Source organism: Pagrus major, chromosome 8, assembly GCF_040436345.1.
Source record: "Pagrus major chromosome 8, Pma_NU_1.0".
In the NCBI taxonomy this organism is placed as follows: domain Eukaryota; kingdom Metazoa; phylum Chordata; class Actinopteri; order Spariformes; family Sparidae; genus Pagrus; species Pagrus major.
This window is the reverse complement of record NC_133222.1, coordinates 10,744,217-10,758,831: the sequence shown is the minus strand read 5'-3', so window position 1 is coordinate 10,758,831 and position 14,615 is coordinate 10,744,217. Positions and strand designations below refer to the sequence as shown.

The following is a 14,615-nucleotide window of genomic DNA, read 5'->3' as shown; positions in this document are numbered from 1 at the left end:
GCCGCCACTGTTAGATGTTTGGAGTGGGCTGATGTTTACAGTCCTTCTTACAGAGTGCTGAAGGATATGGGCTGACATGTCGCCGCAATGCAGCCTGCCTGCCTGCCTGCTTGACTGACTATGCTCTCACATTCCCTCAGTCAGGAGGCATCTGTGGAGAGGTTGGGCAACGGCTTGTTACTCGCTGGCTTGTGTCTCGCCCTGTCTTTCATTAACACTGTGGCAGGAACTGACACCAGCAAAAATGGCAGGGTTTTCTCAGCGGTCAAAGCACTGTATATCAACAGATTAATGTAAAGAAAACAAGGAAGGTTTAATAAAAATGCTTAATTCAAGTGTGGCTACACTAGAAAAACTCTTCAAAAATATTCAGCATCTCCTCTACATGTACTGAACTTTATACAACTTGAAATAATGCTGTTGGCACAAACATATTACACAAATATTGAATCTTATTCCAGCATTCATCAAACACTTTGTTTGGATGGCAAAAAAAGTCTCAGTCATGTGCTGGGACGCATAAACTTACTGTTAGCTGATGCAGGAGTAGGTCCATGAGGAGTGCAATCTTGTTGCTAAATAGCACATAGGAGCAGTTGAGGGGGCAGCAGGAACATGCCAGGTAGTAGGTGTTTGCAGCAGTACAGAGGGATCTAAGAGACAGATGAAAAAGATCATTAATCACAAGTTAAAAAAAAAAGCACACCTCGAGGCAGGCCGCTACTCCCCTTGCAATGCGTTAAAGAAACACCACTACTGGGATGTAAATGTCTGGCCCTGGGCACTGACAAGACTATCTGCAGTCATCAGGAAACCAAACACACTCCTCTGTATTTGTGGTTCCTTAAGGGTGCAGTTTGTCTTCGCAAGTCAAAAGCATATCTCACTGACAGTGCGAGTAAGGAAGACGATTTGAGGAATAAAACACTCATATCAGCTACTTATGCGGAGACTCCCCTTTCTGCAGCCACCTTCGGAGGAGCTTGAGCGCAATCTCAGTCCCATCTTGGCTGAGATGGTGCAGCATTTCCGCTGGAGAGATAAAACTACTCCTCTCAGCAGCTCCTCACGGCCGCCAGGCAGCCCCAGGCAGCGGCCAGTGCCGAGCCAGTCAGCATGCCTCTGTATTATGTCTGCTCTAAAACAAGCCCGGGAGAAGATTAATGCTTCAGATAACTGACCAATCGTTCTGCTGTGACTGCTACTCCCCCTCGCCTCCGTTTCATCAGTTAATATTTTCTGACAACTGTATATTTTAGCCATTGGCGGGATGGCGTGTCCTATCTGCTCGCTGGAAGAAAGGAATCTGCCTCTCCAGTGCCTAAAGTAGGCCATGTTTATTTCAACTGGTAAACATTTTGATATCTACCGAAACCTACACATCTGCTGCGCGTTTTCGGTCAAACCACGCTGGCACAGTGAAGGAAAATAGATTAGGCTGGGGCAGACCCAAGTCTGTCAATAACTTCCTGTATTCTTTGCTCTCCATTTGCTAGTGGGCAGATCAGTCGTTTCGCCGCATCATTATTGACATTGCAGAGTAAAGCTGTCAGACACGGAATGCGGTGATAATGTGAGAAGCACTATATTGTGAGTGATAGGATAATGTCCAAATCTACATCAAAGCTTATTTCAGTCCACCTGAAAACAATAACAAAGCAGGGCCTTCTTGCGAATTGTTAATGTTCTATAAACCATTTATATTGACAGTAATTTTATTAAAGCGGTGGAAAAAGTTAAGCCATAATGGTTAAGTGCAGTCTGTGTGAAGCAAGAGGTCAGGTAACATGAGATCCCAAACAAACTATGCAGCAACGCTGCATCAGGACTCCGATTCTCTTGTGAACACGGGATAAAGATGAGCGCCTATGCAAATACCAAAATGACAACTCAACTACTTTTCCTCAAATACTGTTGTATAATTACATGCTTCACACAGCTCATGAAATTTAAGCTGTGGTAGCTGCCATAAACATTCCTCCAAAGGACAGCAGTTATTTTAGTTGCCTTAAGTCACTCTGCTGGTATTTAAGAGCATGCCCCTGTTGAGTAAAGTCGCGCACAATAGTAGGGATATCACATGACCTATCTGAGATAAAATGACTAGGCAGGACTGACTTCATTACTGTCAAAGAGTGGTTTCAGAACAGCCAGATAAAGTTCAGCTCGGTCAATGGGAGCATTCAGGTTACACCTATGACGCTGAGATTTGGTGCTCTCTTCCTGCCAAATTGTTGTATGAATTTTACCTGGGAAACAGAGGTGTCACTATTTCTTTTATAACAACTTCAGTCCTCCTTGGAATGCTGCCATGCGAATCCTAAACTGTGTATAATGGGATATTTAACCTTCCAGAAGCAATGAAGACGGCAGTAAGCCAATTTGATCTCTGCATTTGCCTCTCCAGTCCACTCATCTAAAACTTCTCTAAATCTTTATGAGAAATTCAAAGTTTCTGACTCATCTTGGTGTTCATGAGACCACTCTTGGTAATATACCTGTTCTGGGAAACAATCCCAAAAGTCCTGTTATATCAGTTTTGTTGGGACCACATGGTTTGCATCTTTATCACTAGACTAGTTCCAGTTGGGGACCTTTGTTACATTTCATTCCCCTCTTTACCCATGTTTCTGGTCTCCTGTCAATAAAAGCTAAAATGTCATCAGGATGTGCATATGTAATTTATTTTGTTTGTTGTCCTTGGACACAGGCAGTTTCCACATGGCGGCTTTGCCATAAACATCAGTTCTAGTAAACTTAATTTGATACTGCTACCAGTTTTACAGTTCTGTAATCCCAAGCAACTTGTAAATGTCACACAAAACCTTGTCACACAAAATGTATATACATTTAAGTTTAGATATACTGTAGCACATGTTCATGTTGTTTTTCCATTACTTGGCCTGTTTGGAAATATAATACTTTAATACTATAATATTGATACATCATATGTACACAGAACAGAGTGGTTTTCACTTAAATTAACACATATTACTTTAGAGTATAAACAGGGTAGAGCTCTTAAAGAAAACCGTTAGATTTCCTTACAAAAAGTAACAAATACTTTAGAAGTACATTACACACCAACGATATCACATGTTTTTTAAAAAAACAATTGAAGGCGTGGGTGTCTTTTCTCACCCCCAATCTGAGTAAAATATTTTAATCAAAATGACTTAAATTCTGTCAAGACGGATCGGGCCCTCTGGTCCCCACAATCGGCTCACTCAAGTGCTCATGTAATGAGCATGCAATTGCTTTGTAACACAGCTAATCAGGCTTGTCTTTGGTCATCGCTGAACAAATGAGGAGGCTGTCAAAGGCATGTTTGAGTTATGCCCTTACACCAGCTTGCACAATGAACCATCACAGTGATCTGTCTTTGGTTTCCTCCCACCTAATTGAGCCTGATGAGCATGACACCTGATAGTCCGCCCTCTCTGGGAATCTCTCTATCTCAATACCCCTCAATGACAGGTCCAGCTAAAGATTTTAGGGAACAATTTGGTAAAGTGCCACACCACCCTGTCTCATGTTGCACAAAAACTTTGTGGGGACTGATGTGTGCCAGTTGATCTGAGCAGGCAACATGCCTCCACCTATACCAGTATGATGTTCCCATTAAATTGAGAGATTGTGCTTCACATGTTCCCAAAATTACCACATTAACTTTCTGTCACTCAATTTGGCTTTGAAAACAGAGGCCATAAGCTATTGTCACAAGTTTTAACTGGGGGCTGATGGGTGTGACACTGAAAAAAAAAAAAAAAAAAAAGGTGATAAAGTTTTATACCGAGTGATGTAATCTGCACACCTACACTAAACATCTTAACCTCACACAGCCAGGGAATACCATTGTACCTGTAAAGCTATTCAGATACATAGAGAAATGAGGCCAAGAGGTAGAGGGATGGAGCACACCTGATCCCGTCTCGCCCCCCTGCAATCCTCTTGGGCTCTGCCTGGGTGGCCATTAGGCCTATTCACAGTAAGGTTGAGGGGCTTAAGGGGGTTTAGGAGTGCAATCGACCTCTGAATTTTAACTCATTATATTCAAATATACAATTTTACGTAGAGGCTGATCTTTTTTTTTTTCCAAGCCTAGTCTAACAGGGCTCCAGGGTGCATCTATTTTGGTCAATCGCATTGACGCCCCTTGCAATTTAGTTTGTAAATTTACTTTTTTTTTAAAAAAACAATTGCTTTTATTGCCATTTCTTGTTGCACATGCTGTAATTTAGATAAAGAAAAACATGCATTTGCACCTTTCTTCCTGTTTACAGTCATTTACACAGTGTGTAAAGAAATACAATTTAAATGTTTTTACAGGTGCACCCACATTCTGTTAAGGTGCACCTAAATGAAAAAGCACCAGTGCCACCATTGTGAAAAGTTAGTCTGGAGCCTAAGAAGACTAAGAAGAAACTATTCCTGAAGGTCAGAATTTGTTCACAATATGACTCAAAAAGCATCCAGATTTCACTGGCTGGTTAACTCTGTGCAGCATAAATCAGAGGTAACACCCATAAACAGTTTCCCTAGCAGGGAGATATACGGTTATGGATTGCGTTTATCTTTCAAACAAGTCCATTTATCATACTGAATAGCCAACTCTAAATCAGTTGACAACAGGACAACAAGCATCCAAAAGGCTCTTTATGCTTTTTGTCACTGCCTTGAGTTATCAACCCTGAGATCTGTGCTCCTCAACCTGAGTCTCACATTTCTCGCCCTCTCAGTGTGTTTCCTATGTGCCCAGTCAAGCCTGACTGGAGCGACGCTGCAGAAATCTGACCAACTTCCAGATCAGGTTGAGTCCCTGCCTCTTAAACAGGGTAAATTTGTGTTCAGGGGAAGAAAAAGAATCCTAAGCCAAAATAAAAGGTGAGGAGCAAAACCATTTCCTTGTGCTGTCAAACAATCCCTTCATTCACTGCTATCTAAATGACATTTAATTTGATTCTGCTGTTGATCTCTCCGATACCCTGAGTGCTTCCAAGACATCTACTCCGTCTGTCGTGCCACACTGGCCAGGTATGAAGGAGGGGGGAGAAATCTGATGAGCCGTCACACACCATCATGCACAGAAGCAGGAGTGCATGCACACACACACACACACACAAATGGTGGAAAACATCCTGAAATCAAACCACAGGTAGCGGGTCTGATTTCACAGGATACACCAGGTCATGTGAGACAGAGGTGGAAATACAAATTGGGTTAACACGCTCCTACACTCCTACACCCTTCTCTAAGATCACCTGTTAGACTTTCATTCACAGCTCTGCTTTTCTTTTTAAAATCATACATACATATTTCAAATTTGATTTTTACTACCAAAATAATCATAGACAAGCGCCTCCATTGCTTTTGTTGTTTAGTTTTTAAAAGCATAAGTTGCATACAGGTAGCTGAAGCCTAGATCTGAGATCATTTACAAGCAGTGCATATGTCTTTTCTTCTCCCCCTCTTCACTGACCCCTATTGGAAGACAACCAAAAAAAAGATTCTTAACAGCTTTGACACTGGCTTTGGCTTTAACCAATACTATGCAATCATTATAACAGAAAGAAAAGGATTCTTCCATCAACACTAACTATTCAAAAAACACACAAAAAGTGGTCCCTTTATTTATTAAAAACTAGTTGATCAATTACTTGATTCCCAGAAAATGTATCTTTAAGACATTGTTATCGATTTTCTATTTGATCCTTTCCACCAAAAAAGTTCAAAATTCACTGGGTCCAGTGACTGAAATGGGATTTTCTTAGACATCAATGACGGTTAATTTGAATATCTTTTGGTGTTCCTTTCTCATCTTAGAAACTTGTGATGGACATTTTCAACATAGACATAGCCAACATATAGATCAAACCATTAATTTAGAGCCCTACTTAAAAGCTATTACAAATACGTTTTTGTTGATTCTGGAAGCCTCTGTGGACAAAAAGATGATGATGAAACAAAGTAGACCTCGTTTTACCACCAGACTACAGAGCAGCTCCTTTCCTCAAGCTGTAAGACTACTCAATTCATCTCGGCACTCCACCATTAAAAATAGTTTGAATGTTACGACATATCCAACCCAGATTAGTCAGAATCCGACCCGGTGATTTAGACTCACTTTAATAATTATACAAAAATGGCTTCTTGCTGATAGTTTCATTTGCTTATGTAGGTCATATAGATGAATGAGTATCAATTTGACAGTGTTTCATAACCAGTTAAAAGTTCCTTGTAGTGCATTTAAGATTATTAAGAGGCCGATATAAATGTGTTTAACAATGGCGTCAAGTAATTTATGCATATTAAAATCCATGAATATGAATTACTGAGAAAAATGTATACAATAAAAATCAAAGTAACAATAAAATGAATGTAAAATAAAATTAATTTTGTTCACAATAAACTACATGCTAACATTTGGGATGCTATTTGTGAGAATATCATCTCTCCAGCTGAAGCTAATGACAGTGGCTGCACAAACCCTGATCTAGACATCCCAGTGACCACAGGGTTACACCAGGACATTAGCGGAGCCTCGTAGAGGAATTAGCTCATTAATGTAATGGTAACAATATGGAATCAGCCTCCCTGGGGAGAGATATGGCAGGAGCATCTCCGCAGCTGCCTTTTTTGTAAATCGCTCTGCTTATCTGGTAGGAGGACCTGATCAATACGGCAGCATCACTGTAAACAGATAATGTAGCGCACTCTGGGGCTAGCGTGCGTATAGCAGCCCATTAGGCCACACAGCCATCCAGATGACGGATAGTGATAAGTAGACAGCCGGGCTGCGTCCTTGTGTTGCATCTTGTCACCAGCTCCCGACTACACTGAGCTGACTGAGCGGTATCGCAAGGTTAAAGTGTGACCTCTATGCACACTGCATTTTACATGGTTTACTAAACAGGAAAAAAAAGGAGTCAGTGAGGTTTGTTTGAGTAAAATTTTGACTAATCAAACATGTCTTTTTAATCATACACAGCTGTACGCTACACAGTTGTTATTGTAATAACTACAGTAATTTATTATGGTACTTTAACAAGATACAGAATAAGCGGTTTCAATCTACAATACAGAACATATTGTATACAATAACTGTGGTCTGAATGAATGTCTCCACAGGGCTAGATTGGTGTGTTAATCACAGGCTTATCTCCGGTTCAGGTCTCTGCTCTCCCCTGGCAAAGCTCTCAACGTCCCAGCAGTATTAGCGGCACAGGACTAACTGACAGGCAAGATGCTGAAGTGGGGTATCAAGCTCAATACCTAAACAGGCAACTAAAATAAACTATTAGGCCTTGGACATACTGTATTCTTTCTGAATGACCAGGGCTGCTTGATTATAGCAAAAATACTAATCACGATTATTTTGGTTAATATTGAGAGACCATTATTCTTCACCATGATATCTCATTGACTTTGAAAACATGCATTTATTGAATGTTTAAACAAAAAAAACCCCAAAAACAAACAACAAACATTTCTTTAAAATCATGGATTCAATAAAGATGCATCAATATAAAGCCTTATTTAATCAGCGTATGATGTGTAGCTATAATGCCTGTTTTATTTGGTATATAAAATGTAAGAAAAGATTGCTAAAATACAACTCTCATCCTGTTTTGCCACCCCCGGCTCAGGTACCGTGACAGCACAGATAGACGCATATAAAAATTCAAGCAGTGACTGGGTTACACAAATGAATGCTCACTTGATTTATGAAATTCGAATCTCGAAACTCTTGAAGAGTGTCATTCAACAGAAATTACATATTTTTTCATGTTGCACACCTGGAGAATTTTGTTATGATGCGGACATCATCATATTTTGTTGTGCAACGTGACTGGCCAGTCCAATAGAGATAGCGTCTGGTGATGGAGAAGACCGAAACCTGTCGCCAAAGCATAAATTGAAAACATCGCGCGGCGCTTTAATTTCTGTCAGGCGGCACTCAAAAGTCGGGCCTGAACATGCTACAGCCTGGCTGAGAGAGAGAGTTTGGGTGTTTAGGGAGGGGCATAAACACACTCTTTACTGCAGTAAAGGAAAGCGGTGCGCTGGATTTACAACACAAGGAAACATGAGAGCATCACTGTGAAACAGAATGCTGCACAATAATTGTTTTATCTCAATTATCTTGTTTACATAATTGTTGGAAGACAAAATTGTAATTGAAAAAAGAATTCAATGAATCGCCCAGCCCTCTGTGTGATTACTCTCATGCTTGAGTAAACATTCACAGAGAAACCTGTTTAGCCATGTGAGAAAGGCTTAGTAATGAAAGAAAAGCTAATTCAAGACCATTCTTTCATAATTATTCACAACACACTCTTTAGTTTGATTGGGCTAGTGTGAAGAGAAATACAAAGGTCTAATCTTCACCTCACGTTCTGTCACCACAGCATGTCAAGAAGATGTCTTAAAAGCCAAGGAGTTATTGTGTGTACTTAAGCTAACACCCCGTCATGCACGGATGTGCAAACAAACTCTGCAAACAAAGGCTTTGTACAAGAAGACAGTCTCTCCATTTAAGATAATAACATTTCTTCCAATTCAGAAGTCTGCTTAAAAATTCCCTCAGATTACAATGATTGAGGAAGAGAGTACAAAAAAAATCAATATACATGTGATGCCCTTTAAAAGCCTTATAAATATAAGAAGCATTTGTCCATTAGCAGAGATTCAGAGACCAGTAAATGCTAATGAATGGGAGTGCAAGGCCATTCGAGTCCATTACAGAGTCCCACTAGTGAGTACAGCAGCCTCTCTGAGGTTATCTACTGGCAGGCCATGCAAACGCCAGACCCACAACTCAAAAATACTCTGCACTCTAAATGATAGATGGGACACATGTGCTTTTTGTGTTTCGAGAGAAAAGCATGAACGCAAATTGATCACGGAAATGGAAACGCTCTCCATTTCTGGAAGGGCAGCGCTGTTACTCATTGATACATTTTCAGGATATTTATCGGTATGAAACATTTATAAACAGTGATGAAGTAGGTTAGTCTAGATTAGCTCACTCACTTCATGCAATTGCAAAAACAAAGAGCAAAGAGAGGAAATAAAGAAGTGTGTTGTCAGGAGGGTCAGAGAAAGGATACAGTCAAAGAGGAGACAGTGGGAAGAAAGACTGTAACAACTGCTTGAAGCCAGAGCACAGAGTAGACAGACATTAAACAGTATAGATAACTCAAAAGTGTTCATCTCCTTTAAGTTTTGTAGGTTTTTGTGTGTTTTTCAACCTATTGTACTTAGGTGATATGTATATTGGTGTATTGTAGTATGTGTGTGATGTAGCGTGGTATGTATGTTCTGCTATGTGCATTTTATTGTATTTCCATATCTACTGTGTGTATTGTGGTTTTATGATACTGACCAGCGTCCTTATTAAATAAAATTCAAATAAATAAAACACCAGAATCAGCGAAATCACAAAATTAAAGATGAAATTTGTCAATACTTTTTTTATTCTTTAAATGCTCTCTCTATCACTCATTCCTACAGAACATTTATGGACAACCAGTCAGTTATGGAAAACTGTGTTGTCGTACTTGCCAGTGATTAAGGCGTTCTGCCAGTCATAAGTAACAGAATCCATTTTTGTTTCTTTGATATTATTTACTATTCAGATAGTATAAAAAAAAACATTCAAAATAATGCAAAGAGTTGACTTTTTTCTCTCTTAGTAAATACATCAAGTAAGCCAGTCCATATGCTAGTTGCTGTTTCTTGTGCCATTTTAGGGCAAGTTAACAAAATATGTATTTTGTCAGTGGGGTCTTTAAGCACTGTTCATCTCAGATCGTTCACTTTATCGGCTCACAGGAAATATCATTGGAGAAAATCATTCCTCACCTACTCCAATCCTGACAATAAACTTAAATTTAGACTTTCTGTATACTTTATTTAGACTTCTCTATTTTCTTGTAGTTATTTTTACCGGAATTTTATCTTATTCATTTAAGTGGTTATTTATTTTAGTGTTATTTTTCATTGTTAATTCTCTCCTAAGTACTGATAAGTAGAGCCTTGAGTACATTTTTTATGCTTTTTAATGTTTGTCAGTGTTTGTAAAAGTTGTGCCAAGAGAGATGCCTTCTTCTACTTCTACTGCATACCAAATCTCCTTAATATTGAATCTCTCTAACCTGACCCTTACACTTTGTAAAAAAGTTATCTTGTTCATGGCCAAAGTCATCACTGATCTCAACAACAACAACTGGTCAGCATTTCAGAAATCGAACTGTTCCGATCATGGGCTAAAGAGACAGCTCACCCTACTGGCTTGAAACAGAAACCTGATTAAGGCATGATAATGAACAGAAAGGCATAGCGACTATTTCTTTTGTTTTGAATTGTGTGTGAAACCACTGAAAGATACTTGCATCAACATCTCACTTTTAAGTACATTTTTATGTTAGTTAAAATGTAAACAGTTGAATTTGGTAACAGTACTCACTTGAGAGGAATACGAGGAACTGCAGTGGGTGTGGAGGCAGCAGTGACGACCTGCAGGATTTGTTCCAGAGCCGACAGGCCGCCGCCCACTTGGAAGGCCACTTGGTCTGCATTGTTCTGTTGAGGTGAGGACAGAGAGGGAGACAGAGTGAAACAGAGGTACAGTCAGGGGACAACAAGCTACAGGCTGGACAGGGGGATTACATGGCTATCACCACAGAGGGAATCTCTCTTTCTCCTACAGGGGCGAGGGATTGAAATGTGAAACAAAGTGATCCCCAAAGTATTCCTGTTCAATCTCAAAAGTGCACAACCCGACTCCGCCCCGCAGCAGTCAAGTTTCCAGTGGAAGGCAAATGCTCTGCAGGCTCCAGTTAACAGCAGGGTGGTCTTAGCGGATGACCAAAGACTAAAGTGAAACTGAGGAAATGCCACTCGGCCAAAAAAGAACGGGCCAATTAGGGAACTCTAAAATCCAGACAACAATTCTACTAGAATGGGATACAGAAAAAACTCTCGATCCTTATCATAATTAGACTTAAGTGATAAAGCATTAGATCTACTGAGGTAAGAAAGGTGCGCTCACATTTCTTCACCCATTATGTCAGCATGTACAGGGATTAAAGAGAAATATAATCCTGTTCAGTGACTTTTCTTCAACCTTTAACACCATCCAGCCTCACACACTTGCATTAGAGCTCCTCTCACACCTCTAGTTACTTCAGATCTGAAAATTTGCGCTGATAGTAGACTTTTCTTACATCCTGATTTAAGTGTGTTTGATAAAATGTTACCATCTCAAAGTGGTACTTTGGCTCTAAAGGTTTTCCCCCTTCATATTCTTTTATTTATGTCATTTTAGACCAAAGATCATAGTGCAGACAGTATGTAGGAAAAAAGTTTTTGAAATAAACAAATGAGGAGGGCAGCAGTGGACATATTAATGTTGTTTACTAGAAAATGGGAGGTTGAAGACACTCTATACCCACTTTCTGAAGGGTATAAATCCCACGCTAGCTGTAATTACAGGAAATTAATTGGTGGACAGTCACAAAGTTAAAACTGGGATAACTGCTGCTGATAGCAAACTGCACTTTAAATAATACAGTGCAGTTTATTTTTTTCTATTTGTGGGGGGAAACAATATTTCTCTGAATGCTCACTGAATGTCCCCTATTAATGGCATTTTAAAATCATAAAAAACAAAATTGAAGCTCATCAGCAAACAGCAACTTACTCAAATTTCAGAACGTCGTGATGATCGAGGTTAATGCCATTTGACTTTCCTGACAATATTCGTATTTGAAAAAAAGGTGCAATATTTAAGAATTCAACACCAGTCAAATTCATACTCGAAACAAATAGGGGACAGTAACCGCTAACTCCTGCTAATTGTAGTTATAGCTCAGTTAGGCATGAGCTAGCAGTACGGACTTATGATGTCTATGTATTGTGTTGCAGTCTGTTTATAATTTTTGTTAGAATTATTTTCATCATCTTCATTTTCATCTAAAATTCTTGTATATGGCCCCTTTAATTCATAACTTGAGTAAAACTACCAATAACTTTCAACTTTTATTATAATATTAAACTGTTACTGTTATGTCCATATAAGAACTTTGTTTTGCTGTTGCTTTATTACTCTTATGACTAAGCTAAACTTTACAACACAATGGTAGAATGTAAAAAAGAAAAAAGAAGTAGTGTCATGGCCCTTTAAAATTACTTACCTTCAAAATAGTATTCAAAATAATGATTATGAACACGGTACTCTATAAAAGGACTTGATAAGGGATTAAAGGAACTCTGACATTTTTTTTCCAGCTTCAATTTTGGCCATTTGTTTCTGTTATTAAGTTATATTCTTCTTTCTCTCAATTCACTGAGAACAGAGTACATTAGATTTATGAACACATGTAAATAGTTAGGTCCTGCCCTCCTGTGATGACAGAGTATCTGGCAGTAGGTCAGATGCTGTAGCTACATTGTCTTATAAATCAACAAGTACAAAGCCAGGAGCGAGCGCTGACGATCAGGCATGTTTGTGCCTGGGTCGACAGGGAGGAAAGGAGCTGAAGGGGGAGCCGCTGACAGAGGGCCTTCTTCTTCACACAACTGCAGGAGGCCGTGTTACACAGCAGGTCACTCCTCCACCTAATGAGGTTACAGGCTCCTCAGCGCTGTGACAGCACTAAAATCCAGCCACTTCACAGCGCTTTTGTTCCGCAGATGGGAAGTTGCCAACAAGCCTGAACACATTGAGAAAAAAGCGCTTTACCAAATTACAGATAAGCTCTTCATCTGTCATTCACGGCCGGTGCTGAGGTAACTGCTCCTCGATTCCGGTTGTTAGACACACACATGACATGCACTGAGCAATCATTTAGGACAAAAACATTAACAAAAACACCAAAGACCCTTTAACATAATGAGAAATGTTTCAAAGACAGTCTCAAGGGTCTATGCAGTGTTTGTAAAAAAGACCTCATTATGACTTCCTTTCTGTATGTTGCCAGCAGTTTCCATATCTAATCAATTGGGTCTCAGTCACTGAGCTTGGCTTAACCCCACTCTTAACCCTCCCATCAACACACCTACCTAAAAGCTCCGAGGCTAAATGAGAGAAGGCAGCTCTTTCATAGCAGCTTATCAAATGGTATTAAAGAGGGTAACTGGGACCTGCCCAGTCCTGGCTGTCTCCTGTGAAAACCAGACAAGAAGTTCTTGGCTAGTCAGTGCCTTGTCTGCTCTGCTGACAGATTTATCTGTTGAGATGATTGAACAATACGAGTGAAGAGGATTAAGTTCAAACTACCTGACAAGGTGTCTTTAGGTGGTCTGTGCATGCCATGGTCCACAGAAAACAAAAGAAGGCACTGGAGTACACACATTACAACACAGACATAATGCCTAAATAAAGGCTTGTTTTGCATGATAAGAGCTCCGAGTCTGTGAATGTTGATCTTCTTGCAAAGCAGTTGAATATTACATGGGAAACATCATCTAGGGATTATATATCTTTTAACAAATAAAGTGACAGAGTATGCACACAGTTCGCTGAATTTGCATACAGATGTTTACAGGATTAAAATAATGTTTTCACCCAGTGCTCTGAAAGGGATACTCCAACACTTGGGGCAATACACTTATTTGCAAAGTTAGATCAGAAGATTAGTTATTTGTTTCTCTCTATTCCTTGAGGCTTCCTTAGCTCAAACATTGCAAGGTTTGCACACATTTCACAGTTAAGAACAAAACCCAAGAGTCTCCTGGATGCTTAGGTGGCTGGCTTGCTACCTGAAAACATAAAATGTGTAAGAAATACAAGATTGTAGATGTTAGAGAGCATATCTGTCAGCCACATTAATGGCATGACTCTAGGGATGGCGCGGTTGATTGCAGACTACAACTTCGGTCTAGACTGAAATATCTTGACAACTATTGTATGGATTGCATTGACATTTTGTACAGATATTTATGGTCCCCAGGTGATGACCCCTCATCTTTTGGTGGTTATGAGTGACATGTCTCGGCTAATATTCAATGGATAGTCATGAAGTTTGGTAGACATTCATGTCCCCCTCAGGATGGATTGTAACAACTCTGATGTTCCCTTAACTTTTGATAAAATGACGTCATTAGATCAAAAGCTTGTTTGAATTTGTTGAGTTCTTTGGTTTATGAATAAATACCTGCAAAACTAGAACAGCTGAGGCCGATAGCAATGTCATTAAACATGCTAACACACCAGCCTAGGATGGTAAACATTGTAATCATTGCACCTGCTATACATCAGCTTGTTGGCATTGTAATTGTGATCTTATTAGCATTTAGTTCAAAGCCCTGCTGTGCCTTCAGCCTCACACAGATGCTAATGTGGCTGTAAACTTGTTTTATTATTAGGGGGTCACTGCTTATATTTTACATGTCAAAAGGAGTACTGCCTTGGAAAACAGGTGAATAACGTCTTCCGTGGTCTGAGAAGAATTTACTCAAGTAATATACTATGTTGTTCTGTTTATGTCGGCCAATTGTTACCCTTGCTATAATTCTTTGTGCCAAGATAGACTAATCATATTCCAGATTTTCTGCATCTTTTTACTTAAATCATAGAAATGAAATTAATTTTATTACTCTGGATGCAAACA

General features: G+C 39.6%; 1 protein-coding gene across 1 annotated transcript in view; it reads right to left on the bottom strand.

The window, feature by feature from the left end:
• Window positions 1–14,615, bottom strand: part of scaper (S-phase cyclin A-associated protein in the ER) — a 64,148-nt gene that overhangs the window by 16,146 nt on the left and 33,387 nt on the right. The window contains exons 23-24 of the mRNA XM_073472138.1: window positions 10,469–10,584; window positions 530–653 (exon numbers count right to left, since the gene is read on the bottom strand). Of these exons, the coding sequence (XP_073328239.1) occupies window positions 530–653; window positions 10,469–10,584 (240 nt within the window). The remainder of the gene's footprint in view (window positions 1–529; window positions 654–10,468; window positions 10,585–14,615) is intronic.